The sequence below is a fragment of the Rhinopithecus roxellana genome, chromosome 2 (assembly GCF_007565055.1).
Source record: "Rhinopithecus roxellana isolate Shanxi Qingling chromosome 2, ASM756505v1, whole genome shotgun sequence".
Taxonomy (NCBI): Eukaryota; Metazoa; Chordata; class Mammalia; order Primates; family Cercopithecidae; genus Rhinopithecus; species Rhinopithecus roxellana.
In genome coordinates this window covers 43,828,104-43,842,642 of record NC_044550.1, presented here as the reverse complement: position 1 = coordinate 43,842,642, position 14,539 = coordinate 43,828,104, and the positions used below count along the sequence as shown (strand labels likewise).

At 32.6% G+C, this 14,539-nt stretch overlaps 1 protein-coding gene across 3 annotated transcripts in view; it reads right to left on the bottom strand.

Annotated features, from left to right (window-relative positions):
* Nucleotides 1-10,401, bottom strand: part of TECRL (trans-2,3-enoyl-CoA reductase like) — a 130,254-nt gene extending 119,853 nt beyond the window's left edge. For all 3 annotated transcript variants that reach the window (XM_010372595.2, XM_030923043.1, XM_030923032.1), the window contains exon 1: nt 10,049-10,401. In XM_010372595.2, the coding sequence (XP_010370897.1) occupies nt 10,049-10,282 (234 nt within the window). In that variant the 5' untranslated portion in view covers nt 10,283-10,401. The remainder of the gene's footprint in view (nt 1-10,048) is intronic.
* Nucleotides 10,402-14,539: the final 4,138 nt, after the last annotated feature.

Genomic DNA, 14,539 nt, shown 5'->3' with positions numbered 1-14,539 from the left:
AATATTAATATAACAAATCTAATATATTTATTGTTAATGCATCATATATGATTGTGTTTAGAAATTATGGACTCAAGGAAGAATTGTTAAAATTCAAAAAAAAAATTATTATCTGGAGTGTTCAAGAAGATCAGAGTCCCAGTTACAATTACAATATTTTCTCTGAGTCTTATATAAGAATCCATCATGCATATTATTTTTCTTTCTTGAAGAGCTAGCTAGATAAAAATATAATATTACATATATATTTTAAGCATATGTATATATCTAAATATACATATATATAATGCTGTTGGAAAATTCAGACTTTTTTGGAGTAGGAAAATATGATAAGAAATGTAATTTAATTTTTCCTTCTTCAAACAAAATATGTTCTCTCCATCCTTAACCAAGACATTCATTTCTTGGGCAAAATAAGATAAATAAAAATGGTCAGCTCGTCTAATGTTAAAAATATACTATCAACTATTTTGTTATGTGAATTATAATGTCACTTTCGTTACCAACATGACCTGCTATGTACAGTGGCTATAAAATCATCATTGTAGATAGTAATAAAAATTTCCTCTCCACTGCATTATGGCAGGTAACTTAGCCTCTGCTCCTTATGGTATAGAAGAGGCAAGTATCAGACATGATGATAGCACCATTTTCCTCATTGTTGTGCAGCTAGATTTTTTTAAAAAATTAATTTTATTAGAGTGTTGCGATAGTAGAAAGCTTAATCTTTGATAGTTGTAGTGGACATATGCTTTCAGAATGTATTCATTACACAGACTTTAATGTAGAAAAGGCAGTCATAGGTATTAGTCCAAGAATTTTATCTTTACTTAAAAATCCAGTTCACATACCATTCCCGTGGCTTAAGATACATATTTTACTTACATTTTACAAATGAAAATACTGTGACCCAAGTTGGATATTAACAGGGTTAATAATAATTAACAAGGTTATTTAACAAGGTCACACAGTTAACAAGCTAAAGATAAGATTTGAACACAGAATGTTTCCATACTTGTCCTTAACCACTATACTACATTATGTGGTGGAAGAGAGTAAAATGGAAATAAGAGGAGAAAATTTATTGAGCATTTACTGTGCAGCAGGTATTACTTTGTATATATACAGAAAAACATTTTATCATCATAAATAACTTTGTGAAGTAGGCAACATTGAGCTCTTTAAAAGACAAAAAAAAAAAAAATGAGATCATGAAATGTAAATATTTTCCTAATCTTACAAGTCGACAAATTAACAAACATGATAATTTTTTTTTTTTTTTTTTTTTTTTTTTTTTTTTTTTTTTTTTTTTTGAGACAGAATCTTACTCTGTCACCCAGACTGGTGTGCAGTGGCACAATTTCAGCTCACTGCAATCTCCGTCTCCTGGGTTCTGGTATTACAGTCACCCTCCTCCACACTTGGCTAATTTTTATTTTTTGTAGAAACAGGTTGGCCAGGCTGGTCCATGTTGGCCAGGCTGGTCTCGAACTCCTGGCCTCAGGTGATCCCTCCACCTTGGCCTCCCAAAATGCTGGGACTGCGGGAGTAAGCCACTGCTCCCAGCCAAACATGATATTTTTAAGCCTTGTAAATTAAGTATTTTAGCCAAATTATATTTGAATACTTAATCGATCACATACATGGACCATTAACCTAAGTTATAAAAGTTACTTAACATTGCCATAAATAACTGCTCATTTATTAAATGCTAATTTTATGAGGAAAGAAAGTTGTCACTAGAAACAGAAGCTCAGAACCCACGACTGTATTCTCTCCCTTGGACACCTCTGGTTGTGGAAGAAATTTTTAAGCAGTAAAGTGTTCAAGATGTACACTGGCTACTTCTCATAGCCTAATTTCAGATTCAGTAGCAAAGGAATAACTTGAAATGGGAACTTATATTTAAAAGCGAAGCAGAGCCAAAATGTTTGCAAAAAAAGTAGCTTGGCCATGTGGCACAGAAAGAAAGAGTTTTTTGAGAAGGAATTCAAGCAGGCTACTGGGCAACCACTTGCTAGAGAAATTTGTGTAACTAAAAAGAAGGCAACTGCTGATCGCCAAGACAATGAGAAAAAGTCCTGGAAGCCATCTTAAAGATCTAAGAGGCAGCCCCTCCCACCATAAACCCTAAGGCCTAGGAGAACAGAATGGTTTCCTGGGCCAGGTTTTGAGCCCTGCTGCCTTGCCTAGACTCGGGACACTGCTTTTGCCTCCTGGCTGCTGGAGCTTCAACCCTGGCTCAAAGGGACCTAGGTACAGCTTGGGATGCTGCTTCAGGGGGTGTAAGCCATAAGCATTGGGAGCTTCCATGTGGTTTTAAGCCTGCAGGTATACAAAGTGCCAAAGTTGAGGCTTGGGAACCATGGCCTAGATTTCAGTAGATATATGAAAAAACCTGGGTGTCCAAGCAAGAGCCTGATGCAGGGGTGGAACCATCATGGAGAACCTCTACTAGGGCAGTGCAGAGTGTGAAGTTGGAGTTTCCACGCAGAGTGCTCACTGGGGCACTGCCTCATGACATAGTGAGAAGAGGGCTACTGTCCTCCAGATCCCAAGAAAGATATATCCACCAGCTTGCATTTTTTGCCTGGAAAAGTTGCTGGCACTCAATGCCAACCCACCAGCCTGTTAGAGCAGCCATAGGGATTGAACCCTGCAAAGCCACAGGGGTGGAGCTATCCAAGACTTTGGGAGCTCACTTTATCAAACCGGTGTGTCTTGGATGTGAGACGTGGCATCAAAGGAGATTATTCTGGAGCTTTAAGATTTAATGATTGTTCTACTAGGTTTTGGACTTGCCTGGACTCTGTAGCCACTTTCTTTTAGTGGGTTTCTCCTTTTGGGAATGGGAATGTTTACTCAATGCTTGTACCTCCATTGTATCTTGGATGTAACTAACTTGTTTTTGATTTTACAGGATCATAGGTGGAGAAGACTTGCGGTGTCTCAGAGAAACTACAGACTTTGGGCTTTTGAAGTAACACTAAAATGAATTAAAAATTTAGGGGATTATTGGGAAGGCATGACAGTATTTTGAAGTGTGAGAAAGGCATCAGATTTTGGGGAGACCGAGGGCAGAAAAATATAGTTTGGGAATTTGTTCCTGCCCAAATTTCATGTTGAAATGGAATTCCCAGTGTTGTAGGTGGGGCTTGGTCAGGAGGTGATTGGATCATGGGGGAAGATTTCTCATGAATGGTTTAGTGCCATTCTGTTGGTACTGTTGTCTTCATAGTTAGTGAGTTCTTGCAGGATCCGATTGTTTTAAAGTGTGTGCCATCTCCTCTTTCTTCCTCTTTTCTCCTGTTTTGATCATGTGAACTGCCTGTTCCCCATTAGCATCCTGCAACAACTGGAAGCTTCCTGAGGCCTCCCCCGAAGCAGCTGCCACTAGGCTTCCTGTACAGCCTGCAGAACTGTGAGCCAATTAAACATCTTTTCTTTATAAATTACCCAGTCTCAGATATTTCTTTATAGCAATGTGAGCATGGCCTAATGCAATAAATATATGGGAAAACATAAGTTTGCTCAATGTCACAACCTGGATAAGTGTGTGAGGTGGCTGAGTGTCTTAAAGCCTAAGCAGATCCCAACACCATCTTGCCTCCCAAATGTGGCAGTCTTGAACAAGCTCACACAAGATTTCTTCTTCCTTTTACAGAACTGTCTTCAGGGTTTCTGCTGCTCATTTTATCTTCTACATAGCTGACAGATTTAATTTCTGAAAGGCAGATCTAAAAATATTGATTACCCTGTTCAAAGAAAAATAGTTTAAACGCCCTAGCAAGGCAATCAGACCCTCTCTCATCAGTCCCAACTATACCATTTTATTCTCAGTTTGCTCCATTTTGAAGTATCAAACCATGTACTTAATTACACCAGCCCAAGAGGCTTGGCTTACTACTTTCCTGCCTCTTTCTTCTTGGATATCCTAAATTTTCTTCCTGGGTTGCTCTTTTGACCTCAACCAGGCTAATGCTCTATACAACATATTTTTTAAGATACTTTCAAGTGCCATCTTCAGTTAAACAATTCTTTGACTCTCATACTCATACCTAAATTTCTTCTACATAAAATAATTATTTCCCCAGACTTCTCAGTATAATTTGTGTTAAACTTGTATATGCTATTTATTATATTGCAGTTTGTTGTAAATGTATTATCTATCTTTCCCATTAAATTCAAGCATTTTAAGGTTAGCAAATACATCTCATTATAAGCTTCGTGTAATCTAAACTATTTGAATAACAAAGGAGGCATAGCTCTCTCAAATGTGCATGTCTCTCTTGATATAGTCACCACTTCATTGCTAGTTTCCATAGACAGAAATGTTATTTAAGCTTTATGTATGTTTTTAAACAAGTGTTTCCAGTATTAACTTTATTCATTCAATCTTGATATAATAGGAAATAGGTTTCCTTTTAGTAAATTATTTTAGCCTCAGGCGTATCTCCCAGTTATATTCTTCTTATAAACTATCTAGGACACACATAAATATAACTTCTCCAGGAAAGCCTTCCTGTTCCATAAAAAATGAATAAGAGTCAGAGATACCACACTATGCCTAAGGAAAAAGAAATCTCACTCTCAGATTTATATTAATATACTAGTCTTTCTGAATTCAACTCCCATATGCTTTTGATTAATTCTTATAGCATGAAACATCATAAGAAATAGGAAAAAGAAGACTGAATGGGCATGCAGAGGAGGAAAAGAGGGGCAGGAATGTGAGGAAGAGGCAGAAGAGTAGATGGAGGAAAAGAGAAAGAAAAATGAAGAGAAAGACAAAAAAAAAAAAAGAGAGAAGACACTGTCATTTGCATGTACATGAAATTCTGAAAACTGCCATGTGGCCATTCTAAGGCAGATACTATTCCCATTTTAAAGATGAACAAACTAATGCATAAATATGCTAACTATCATGTACAAGGTAAAGTATTAAAATGGAAATGTCAAAAATTAAGAATTGTCAAAATTTCTAAGGTTACAAAGGTACAATTGGTATGCCCTCTTACTACCCTATAATTATTTCTACTGTTTTCTGAGGATAATTGTTATTTTTACTATTAGAAGCATTAGGGAGTTATTGAATGCTTTATTTTCTTCATAAGAAAGATTTAAAAAGCTTTTGATAGTTTTGACCAAAACAAACTAGCAAACAAACAAACAAACGATAGGAGAAAGAGAGCTCTTGAGGTCAGGTTACTTGGAGAAAAGATTGAAGAAATTAGAATGAGATGATATTGGAAACATTTACCATTTCTCATCTCAGGCTCTTAGAGTTCTTGCATGCTCTTGAATCAGTCATTGACTTATCAGTAGATAAGCTTGTGATATTTTATAAGAAAGAAACGAGACAACAGCAGGCAGCAACTGGAAATGATTCATTGTTATATTTTTAAAATTTATTTTTCCTGCAATCTCATATTTTTAATGTTCCAACAAATACTTGAAAAATGGTATTTAACAATTATTTTAAATCTGCTCTCCATTTTGTTATCCATGATTAGTTATTTTAGTCATTCGTGGGAACTAACTAAATGACCTAAATAAATATTCCCATCTGCTTTATGAAAATCACATTAAAATTGTTATCAGAACATGACTGTCTATTACAGAATTATGCACTGACACAAAGTTAAATTACATGTATTTGTTTTCAGGATAAGCTGGGGAGAATTTGAGCATTTAGTAAAATGGTTTGAGAGAATGTCTTTTTCTGTGAATGTATGAACAAATATTCTAATAATAATTTGATTTGATGTAGAAAATAATAAAATTTATTTTCAAATATTATACTCCTCCACCTCAAAACTATCACTACTGAACATGAATGCCATGTGAAATTCACATACTTCTTGAACAGGAGTGCATTTATTCAACACATACTGGTTAAACACTTTCTTTTTGTTAAACATTGCTGTTAACACTGAAGATACAAGTGTGTAAAACAAACAATCTGAATTTTTGTGCTTATATACTAAGGGTAGGCCAAATAATGAACTAAATGAAGAAAGAAAAATAAATAGTAGTTGAGTTGTCAATAAGTCTAGTTAAGAAATAAAACAAGGAAGCATAATAAAAAAATGTTGGCTAGCTTTGCTCTCTTAGTAGTCAGGAAAAGCCTCCAGGAAATGTTAACAGTTAAGACCTAAAGAAAAGCATTGACTAGTTTTGAGGAACGAATGATATTATCTGCCAGGATTTAACAGGCTAGTTCTTGTTATTATGTAGGGGATATATTGAAAGTGATAAAGACACAAGTAGGGGGAAGATTCAGAAGTGCTAGAAGTAGAAGGGGTGATATATTTTGAAGCTATTGACAAGAAGATGGATTGTATGTGGGGTATGAGATTAAAAGACAAGTCATGGTTTCTCCAAGTGTTTGGCCCGAGCTATTTGAAGGATGTAGTCGTCACTTATCGGCTTAAGTAGCTCTGTGGAAGATGTTTGGGAGAAGACCAAATGGTCAGTTTTAGAGATATTAAGTTTGATATGCCTGGTAAACATCCAGATAGCTCAATAGATTCAATCGATACATAGATATGTAGATTTACAGTTGAAGCAAAATAATAGGTTATAATATATATTTATAAGACCACTAGGAAGATTTTTTTAAATTATGAAACTCAATAAATTATTGTAGAGGAGGAGAAGTTGTGATGACTCAGTTCTTGAAAATCCATTCCTAATAAGTCAGATGAAGAATCAGCAATAAGGAAAGGAAAAAGTCAATGAAGTTGGTTAAAAAACATGTATATTCTCCTGGAACTCAAATAACAAATGCTAGTTAATGAGGAGGTGATTAACAGTGGAAAATGTTGTTGATATACCCAGTAAGATAAGACGTGAAAACAGACCTCCACAGTTAGTTAAGTATTTGCCATGCTTCACTGGTGACCTCAGTAAGTTCAGATTCTGGGAACTGATGGAAACGAGTGCCCAAATGAATTGGGACTATGATACAGTGAGAAGAGGCAAATGAAAGCTGACAATATGAATACCTGAGGAAAGTAATGAGAGAAATAGGCAAAACTAGAGAAAACAACAGAGGCAAGATAAAGTTTTTTTGTTTGTTTGGCGTGTGTGTGTGTCTGTGTGTGTGTGTGTGTGTGTAATTAAGTAAAAGAACATGATAAATATATTTTCTTTCATCCCAGAACTTTTCTGAAAATTTTTATCTCATGCATATTGTGAGTCTATACTTTGTCCATTTTAAAGTTTGAGTAATAGACCTAAAACAAAGTTTCTGTTAGAATATATATTACTAAGATAATACATCTCATTTAAGATATTTGAAAAATATTATATCTATCCTAAGCAGTATAACAAATCATGTCAAAGAATAAATAATTATTAAGAAGTCAAATTTAAATTCTGAACCAGTTATCAAAAGGCTCAGAATTTATTATTTTTATATTTTTATGTATATTACTTTATTCAAATGATTATTAAAAATAAGATGATAATAATTTTGTCCGTATTATGGTCAAGGCACTATTCTATGCATGTTGCATGTGTTTTCCTTACTCTAAATTTCCAAAGTGAAATTTATTAACTTTATTGATATGATTTTATTAACCCATATTCTAAATAAGGGTCTTTGGCATCAGCAATTCAGTGACTTTCTTAATCCTTGATAGATACAAATGATGTCACAGGGATTGAGTCCAGATATGCTTAATTGCAAAGTACATGATATGTGATTTGTACCACTTTACTGCATAGTAAGTATTGAAAGACAGGCACTAAGTTATAAGCAACATGTCTTTTGTACACTGGGTAGAGCCAGGTACAACGAAGCGTACTTAATATGATCTTACTATAAAGTTGTCAATTTGTCTAAGAAAAATAACATCAGGAATAATAATAAAAATGTAAAAATAAATCAGTCTTTTTTATGTTTACAAATTCAAAATGTTAGAAATCACTAAGCAAAAACAAAAAATTAACCTAGAAAACTTTTTTCTCTCAAGTGTCTCACCACTATTATGAAACAGTTTATCAATTTACAAACTAAAACAATACACAACAAGATCCAGTTCTACTCAGACGTCAAAGATTTGAATGCAACTAATTGCACATTATATAGGGCTGATTGTGCAATAAAGGATTATGAACAATCCAGTGTTAATCCTCTAGTTAGCCTGCTAAGTTTCTACAAAGATATGCCACTTGAGATGCAAATGTCAGGACTATCATAGTTCGAACATTAGATTCCCATGCAAAATTGCAAAATTCTTATCTCTAAATAATGAATATTTAAATTTCATTTCTTCTAAATGTTTAATTTTTTCACAATTTAATTAACACTTAAAAATGTAAAAATCCTCCTTACCTTCAAATAAAATATCAATAAGAAAAAATTTAAATGTATGAGGCAAATAATTGGGAACTCATTGGCATGTTTGTGTGTTTGTGTGTGTGTGTGTGTGTGTGAATTAAGTAAAAGAACATTTAAACATTATTCGTTTTTCATTACTTTAAGGTGGATTGCCTGTCAGGATCTATATACATGTCAGAAAGAACACAATAACTAATGTCATTTTAGAATCGTAGTCTTTGGAAATCCTTGACTTATTTGATTTTCATTCCATTTGTTGCACTGTGTCCTTGGATTTAACTGTGTTTTTCTTGTAAGATTTGTGTTTTTCATAATGGAATATTGTAAACATTAGCAACTTCTGAAGCGTAATTTTATTTTTTTATTTTTCTTATGATATTTAAATATTAAAAACTTAATATGATATTTAAAAATTAAATATTTTGTATGATATTTAAAAATCCCAAAACTTCACTTTGATCCAAAAATAAAAGTAAATTATACAAGTCTTGAAACTAATATATCAAAATTCTCTTTTATGTGATATATATTCATTGCTTATATATGGCCTCAGTAGAACTATAGAAAAAGCATATGATTTAGAACTGTATAGAAATGGTTTAAGATCTTTTAAGTTCCATGAACGACCTGCATGCACTTATAAAAGGTCTTAATCTTTCTTTTGCATCTATGAATTAGAGTTAATATAACTCAATTTATAAACTGCTCATAGTGTTATAATTACTGAATAAGAAATTGTATATCGTGTATTTGGCAATTATTAAGGAAAGGACTAAACAGTTTCTTTTTTTCATTTCTTCTAAAGACCTAGATAAACATGGAAAAATGGAATGCGTGATTGCATTTTATTTTTAGAACACAGCAACAAAAACGTATTCAACATTTTTTTAAAACAAGATCAAGCTCTATTTTATTACCTGTACAAATACGTCTTTCTCATATTAAGTTAAATTAATAGTTATTTTCAAATTTATTAAAAACTGAAAATGCTTGGAATACTATTTATGCATATGTTTATCTAAAATATAAACATATATTTATGATTTGGTTTTCTAACCTAAGAAGAGTATATTTTCTCCTTCCTTAGTGCAAAATCTGTGAATGTGGATTTGGATGAGTAACATTTCAAAACATTTTTTTCATGAACTTAAATATTGTTTTTGAAGCAAGTAAACTTTCACAAAAAGTTAGGTAGTCACTTTTTAAGAAAAATAATAAAATCAATTCAAATTAATGCTTAAATGACGAAAATTTTCAGGCATATTACATGTTATTTCTAACAACTACTGTGGCTTTTGCGTACTATTTTCTATAGACACGAATTAAACTCTATGATAATTTGTATATACAATGAAGTACACGAAGACAAAAACCTGGAGACATTTTCCATGTAAGAAAATAGGTTGAGCATTTGTAATTTTACCTGTGGACAATGGTCAATGACAGCATAAAATTCACAGACCAATGACAGAACCTCATTATTATCTACCATTTAGTTAATTTAAATTGAGTATGAGAGATGCATTGAACATCTTCTATTAAAACAATGCATAAAGTATGCATGCTCTTCACCACAAAATTAAGGTAAAAGTCAGAAATGTATTTTAGAACAGTCATGTTAGAATTTAATCAAGCAATCAATAATATTTGAGGCAGAGAAGAAACACTTAAATAAACAAATAAATAAAAAGATAAACTCACCTTATCCAGAATACATATCTGTTTCCTTGTTTGAGCATCAAGTATTTCAATCTCAAAGTGAGTTGTTTTTGAATGTTTGACTGCTGGAGTTGGTTTTAGAGGGCCCGCTGAGAGTACAAGTTTTGACAAAAAGTGAAAATTTCTCATATCATCCTTCAGTATGAACCGTGTAGCTCTTTGGGATAATAATCCTCTCTTGCGTTCTGAAGCGAGGGACTTCTGCCTTTTGAACATTGTGTGAACTAACAGGAGGGTCTGTCATGTCAAAAGTAGACAATTGCGAGTATGCTCCTTTTGCACCAGTTAAATACTGCTGGAGAACCTTCGAAAGGTCAAATGGTATGCCATTCCAAGAGTTCAGTTTTATTTAGCAGGCTTGAAAACAATGACTGATCTTATTTCTATATATAACACGCTATTGTGATTTGCTGTGTAGAGTATTACTTTACCAGCAATTGAATTATTTCTTGCTTTCTTCTTTTATCTCTGCTTTGTAATATGACTACTCTTATCTGAAATTCCAAAGCAAGAATAGACAGAGCATTTTCATTATCTCTGAGTTCTGGATGCGCTAATCTTCAAACACACACACACATTTGCATTGAGATGTATTTAACATTAGCAAAGTGCTCTCTTAAAGTTAAATGTTTAAAAGTCCTAGTACATTACTACATAACATTTAAAAAATGCTATCTAAGGACAAGAGAAGTGGTATATATATGTTTACATATGTTTTATATATAAATATGGTATATATGCATGTGCATTTAAAGCGTTCTAAACTGAAAAAAAATTTTTATCAGTACTAATTATAATCCCAACTAACTTAAAATAACTTACACAATATAAAATGATGAATTCTTCACTTCATATAAAGATTGAAAAGATAGCAAACTATGAGATTAGAATTTGTAGAGAAAATTTTTGTAACCTGGGGAAAAAGAAGTAAGCATTATTTTAACATTGTATATCTTTGAAAATCTATTGAATTGATATACAAAATCTATAGTAAGTACTGCATTTTCCACAACCCTATGTTATGGAAAATACAGATAGCCTCAGAATGAACAATGAAATCTGAAAAACATCCTGGCAAAAGAGCTTTTAGAAAACCTCCTAGTCCTCTGAGATATGTAAATCTGATGAAGAAACAACTGAAAAAAAATCCAAAATATAATATCACTGATTCAAAATGATTTTAAAGGAAAATATTCTGAAATGTAATTTTCAATGAAAACATAAAAATAAAATGACACAAAATATATAGAGGAGGAAACCTGTTATCTACCTGAGGCTAATCTTTACTTTTAAAAACAACTAAAATAATGTATTCATGTATAATTTTATTATACATTATGCCCTAGAGATTCACTTTACACTCTTCAGTTATTATGTTCAGACTTAATATTTTATATTACATTACACTCAATATTTTATATTTTCAAAAATATAAACAATAGGGATATGTGCATGTTTTTACATACTTTGCAGGCACACATTGTGCAACTTTATCATCTAGTTGTTCAGCACTTCAAACCTGGAATCATCTTTAAATTTTCCATTTCTACCACACCTCACATCTAATCCATCAGAGATCCACTACACTGTCTGTTCACAGTTACAGTCCAAGCATGAATCTCACCTGTATTGCATATCCAAACTGCTCTTCCTACCCCAACACTAGTCAATCAATAGTCTATTTTTAACACAGTAGCTGGAGTGACCTGGCTGTATATTAAGTGGGTAACTTAATCTGCTCAACACATTGCAGAGGCTTTCTATTTTATGTTAAAAGGAAAAAAAAAAAAAAAAGCCAAAGATTTTTGCAAAGATTTGCAATGTTCTGCATCACCCAGCTCTCTATGACATCTCTGGCCATATCCACTAACCTAGTTACAGCATTTAGAACAGTATCTAACATAGAGTAGATGATCCATAACTTGTATTAAATAAATTAATGACCAAAATGTGTAATTTGAATGTGTAGGCAGAATGATGTAGTGCTAAGTTATTGCATTATATTGAAATGATCCAAACACTATTTACATAATGTTTCTCCATATATATTTTTTATTTAAAAAAAGAAATAGTTGGCCAGGTGTGGTGGGTCACGCCTGTAATCCCAGCACTTTGGGCGGCTGAGATGGGCACATCACAAGGTCAGGAGTTCAAGACCAACCTGGTCAACATAGTGAAACCCCATCTCTACTAAAACTACAAAAATTATCTGGATGTGGTGGCAAGTGCCTGTAGTCCCAGCTACTTGAGAGGCTGAGGCAGAAGAATCACTTGAGCTCAGGAGGTGGAGGTTGCTGAGAGCTGAGATCGCGCCACTACACTCCAGCCTGGATGACACAGCAAGACTCTGTCTCAAAAAAAAAAAGAAAGAAAGAAAGAAAGAAAGAAAGAAAGAAAGAAAGAAAGAAAGAAAGAAAGAAAGAAAGAAAGAAAGAAAGAAAGAAAGAAAGAAAGAAAGAAAGAAAGAAAGAAAGAAAGAAAGAAAGAAAGAGAGAGAGAAAGAAAAAAGAAAACAAAGAAAAAGAAATGGCCAAAGGAATTCAGAAGCCAATCTGAAAGAGCTCTCATAGCCAGATTTTGAATAATTCAAGCAACAAAACAAGTACTAATAATAATGGGTTCAAATTCAAAAAACAATATATCTAGGAGTTCATATCATTATAATTAAATGATTGAATACATAATAAATAAATTAATAAACAAAAAGGAATCAGGAACAAGTCTTCCTTACACAAGACTTCCAAGTAATTTATAGATATACTATCTCCGGAATGTGGGTTTCAATTAGTGACACATTTGCAAAAAATAATGAAGGAAAAGGGAAAAATAGACACTTTATAGAGGAGAAATCCAGAAAGCAGATAGCATCTTAACTGCTTGACCAAGTCTATTATCACCATGAAAGGTCATGTTGCCATTCATGTACCCATTATGTCATGAAACGAGAAGAATGCTTCACTCCTGTAATATTCCTCCAAACCTCATTATCTCACTTCAACTATAAGAACACATCGAGGACAAATTGAGGGACATTCTACACAATACGAGACCAATACTATTCAAAAGTGGCAACAAGATAAAAAATCGAGAAAAATTGAGACTGTGACAGATCAGAAAAGCCTACACGGGGACACTACTGGAACATTCTATGTGCTATCCAGGATTGTTTTCTGGAACCAAAAAAGAATGTTAGTGGGAAAATCTGTTGAAATAAATATAACATCTGTGGTTTAATTAACAGTATTGTATCAATGTTAATTCTGAGTATGGTAAATCTGCTATGGTTATGCAATATGTAAAATTAAAGTAAATTGAGTGATGAATATACCAAACTTTTTACTTTTTTAAACGTCTGATAAAATCTTTCCAAAATAAAAGGTGTAAAATAAGCACCCACCCACCAAAATCATAACAAAAACAAGGAACGTAGAAAGAGACAAAAAGGTCTGGGGGGCGAGTATCACTGAAAATAGGAAAATTACATCTATTCGCTTAGGTTAAAAATTTTGAAAGGAGTACAAATTTCAGTTTTTATGCGACTTATAATTTTATTATCTGTACATGAAGCAGTTTTAAAAATAAAATATTTGTTATTTGCTAAGGTGTTTTATACGGTTTTTGCTAAACATATCACAATGAAAATAACACTGAATTAATACTTTTATTATACTAGATAATGGATATCATTTGGTAAACTATATTGCAATTTAAAATATATTTAAAATTAAAAACACACACACATTAATAAAAATACACAGATACATGATAGAATATTTATTCCAGTTGCATTTAGTTATTAAAAATACTGAACAGAAAAAATTGTATTATATCACCTTCATATTTTTTATATTTTTTGACAAAAAGCATTCCAATTCAGTTTAATCTCCATTTGAGGTGTTACTTCTTTTCGGTTCATTTTTAGCATTAATAACGTGCTTAGAGCAGTTTTAATTTACGGAAAAATTAAACATTAGGTACAGATTTTCCTTAATAATCCCTTGCACATCCCCAACACCAGTTTCTTTTATTATTATTTAACATCTTTCATAGTATAATACAATTTTTATAGTTGAAGAACCAATATTAATATATTATTATTAACTAATTTCACTAGGTTATTTTAGGTTTCACAGTTTGTGTTTTACTGTTCTATGAGTTATGACAACTGCATAATGTATCCACCATGACAATACTATACAGAATAGTTTTGGTGACCTAAAATATTCTGTGTACCAACTCTTCATCCCTCCTTTGCCCCTCCAAGCCCTGGAGATCACTGATGATTTTATCATCTTCATAGTTTGCTTTTCCCATAATATCATTAGTTGAAATTATATAGTATATAATGTTTTCAGACTGGCTTCTCTCACTTAGCAATTTGCATTTAAACTTCCTCCATGTTCTTTCACAGCTTAACAGCTCATTAATTTTTGTAATTGCTGAAAAATACCTAGTTGCATGGATATACCATAT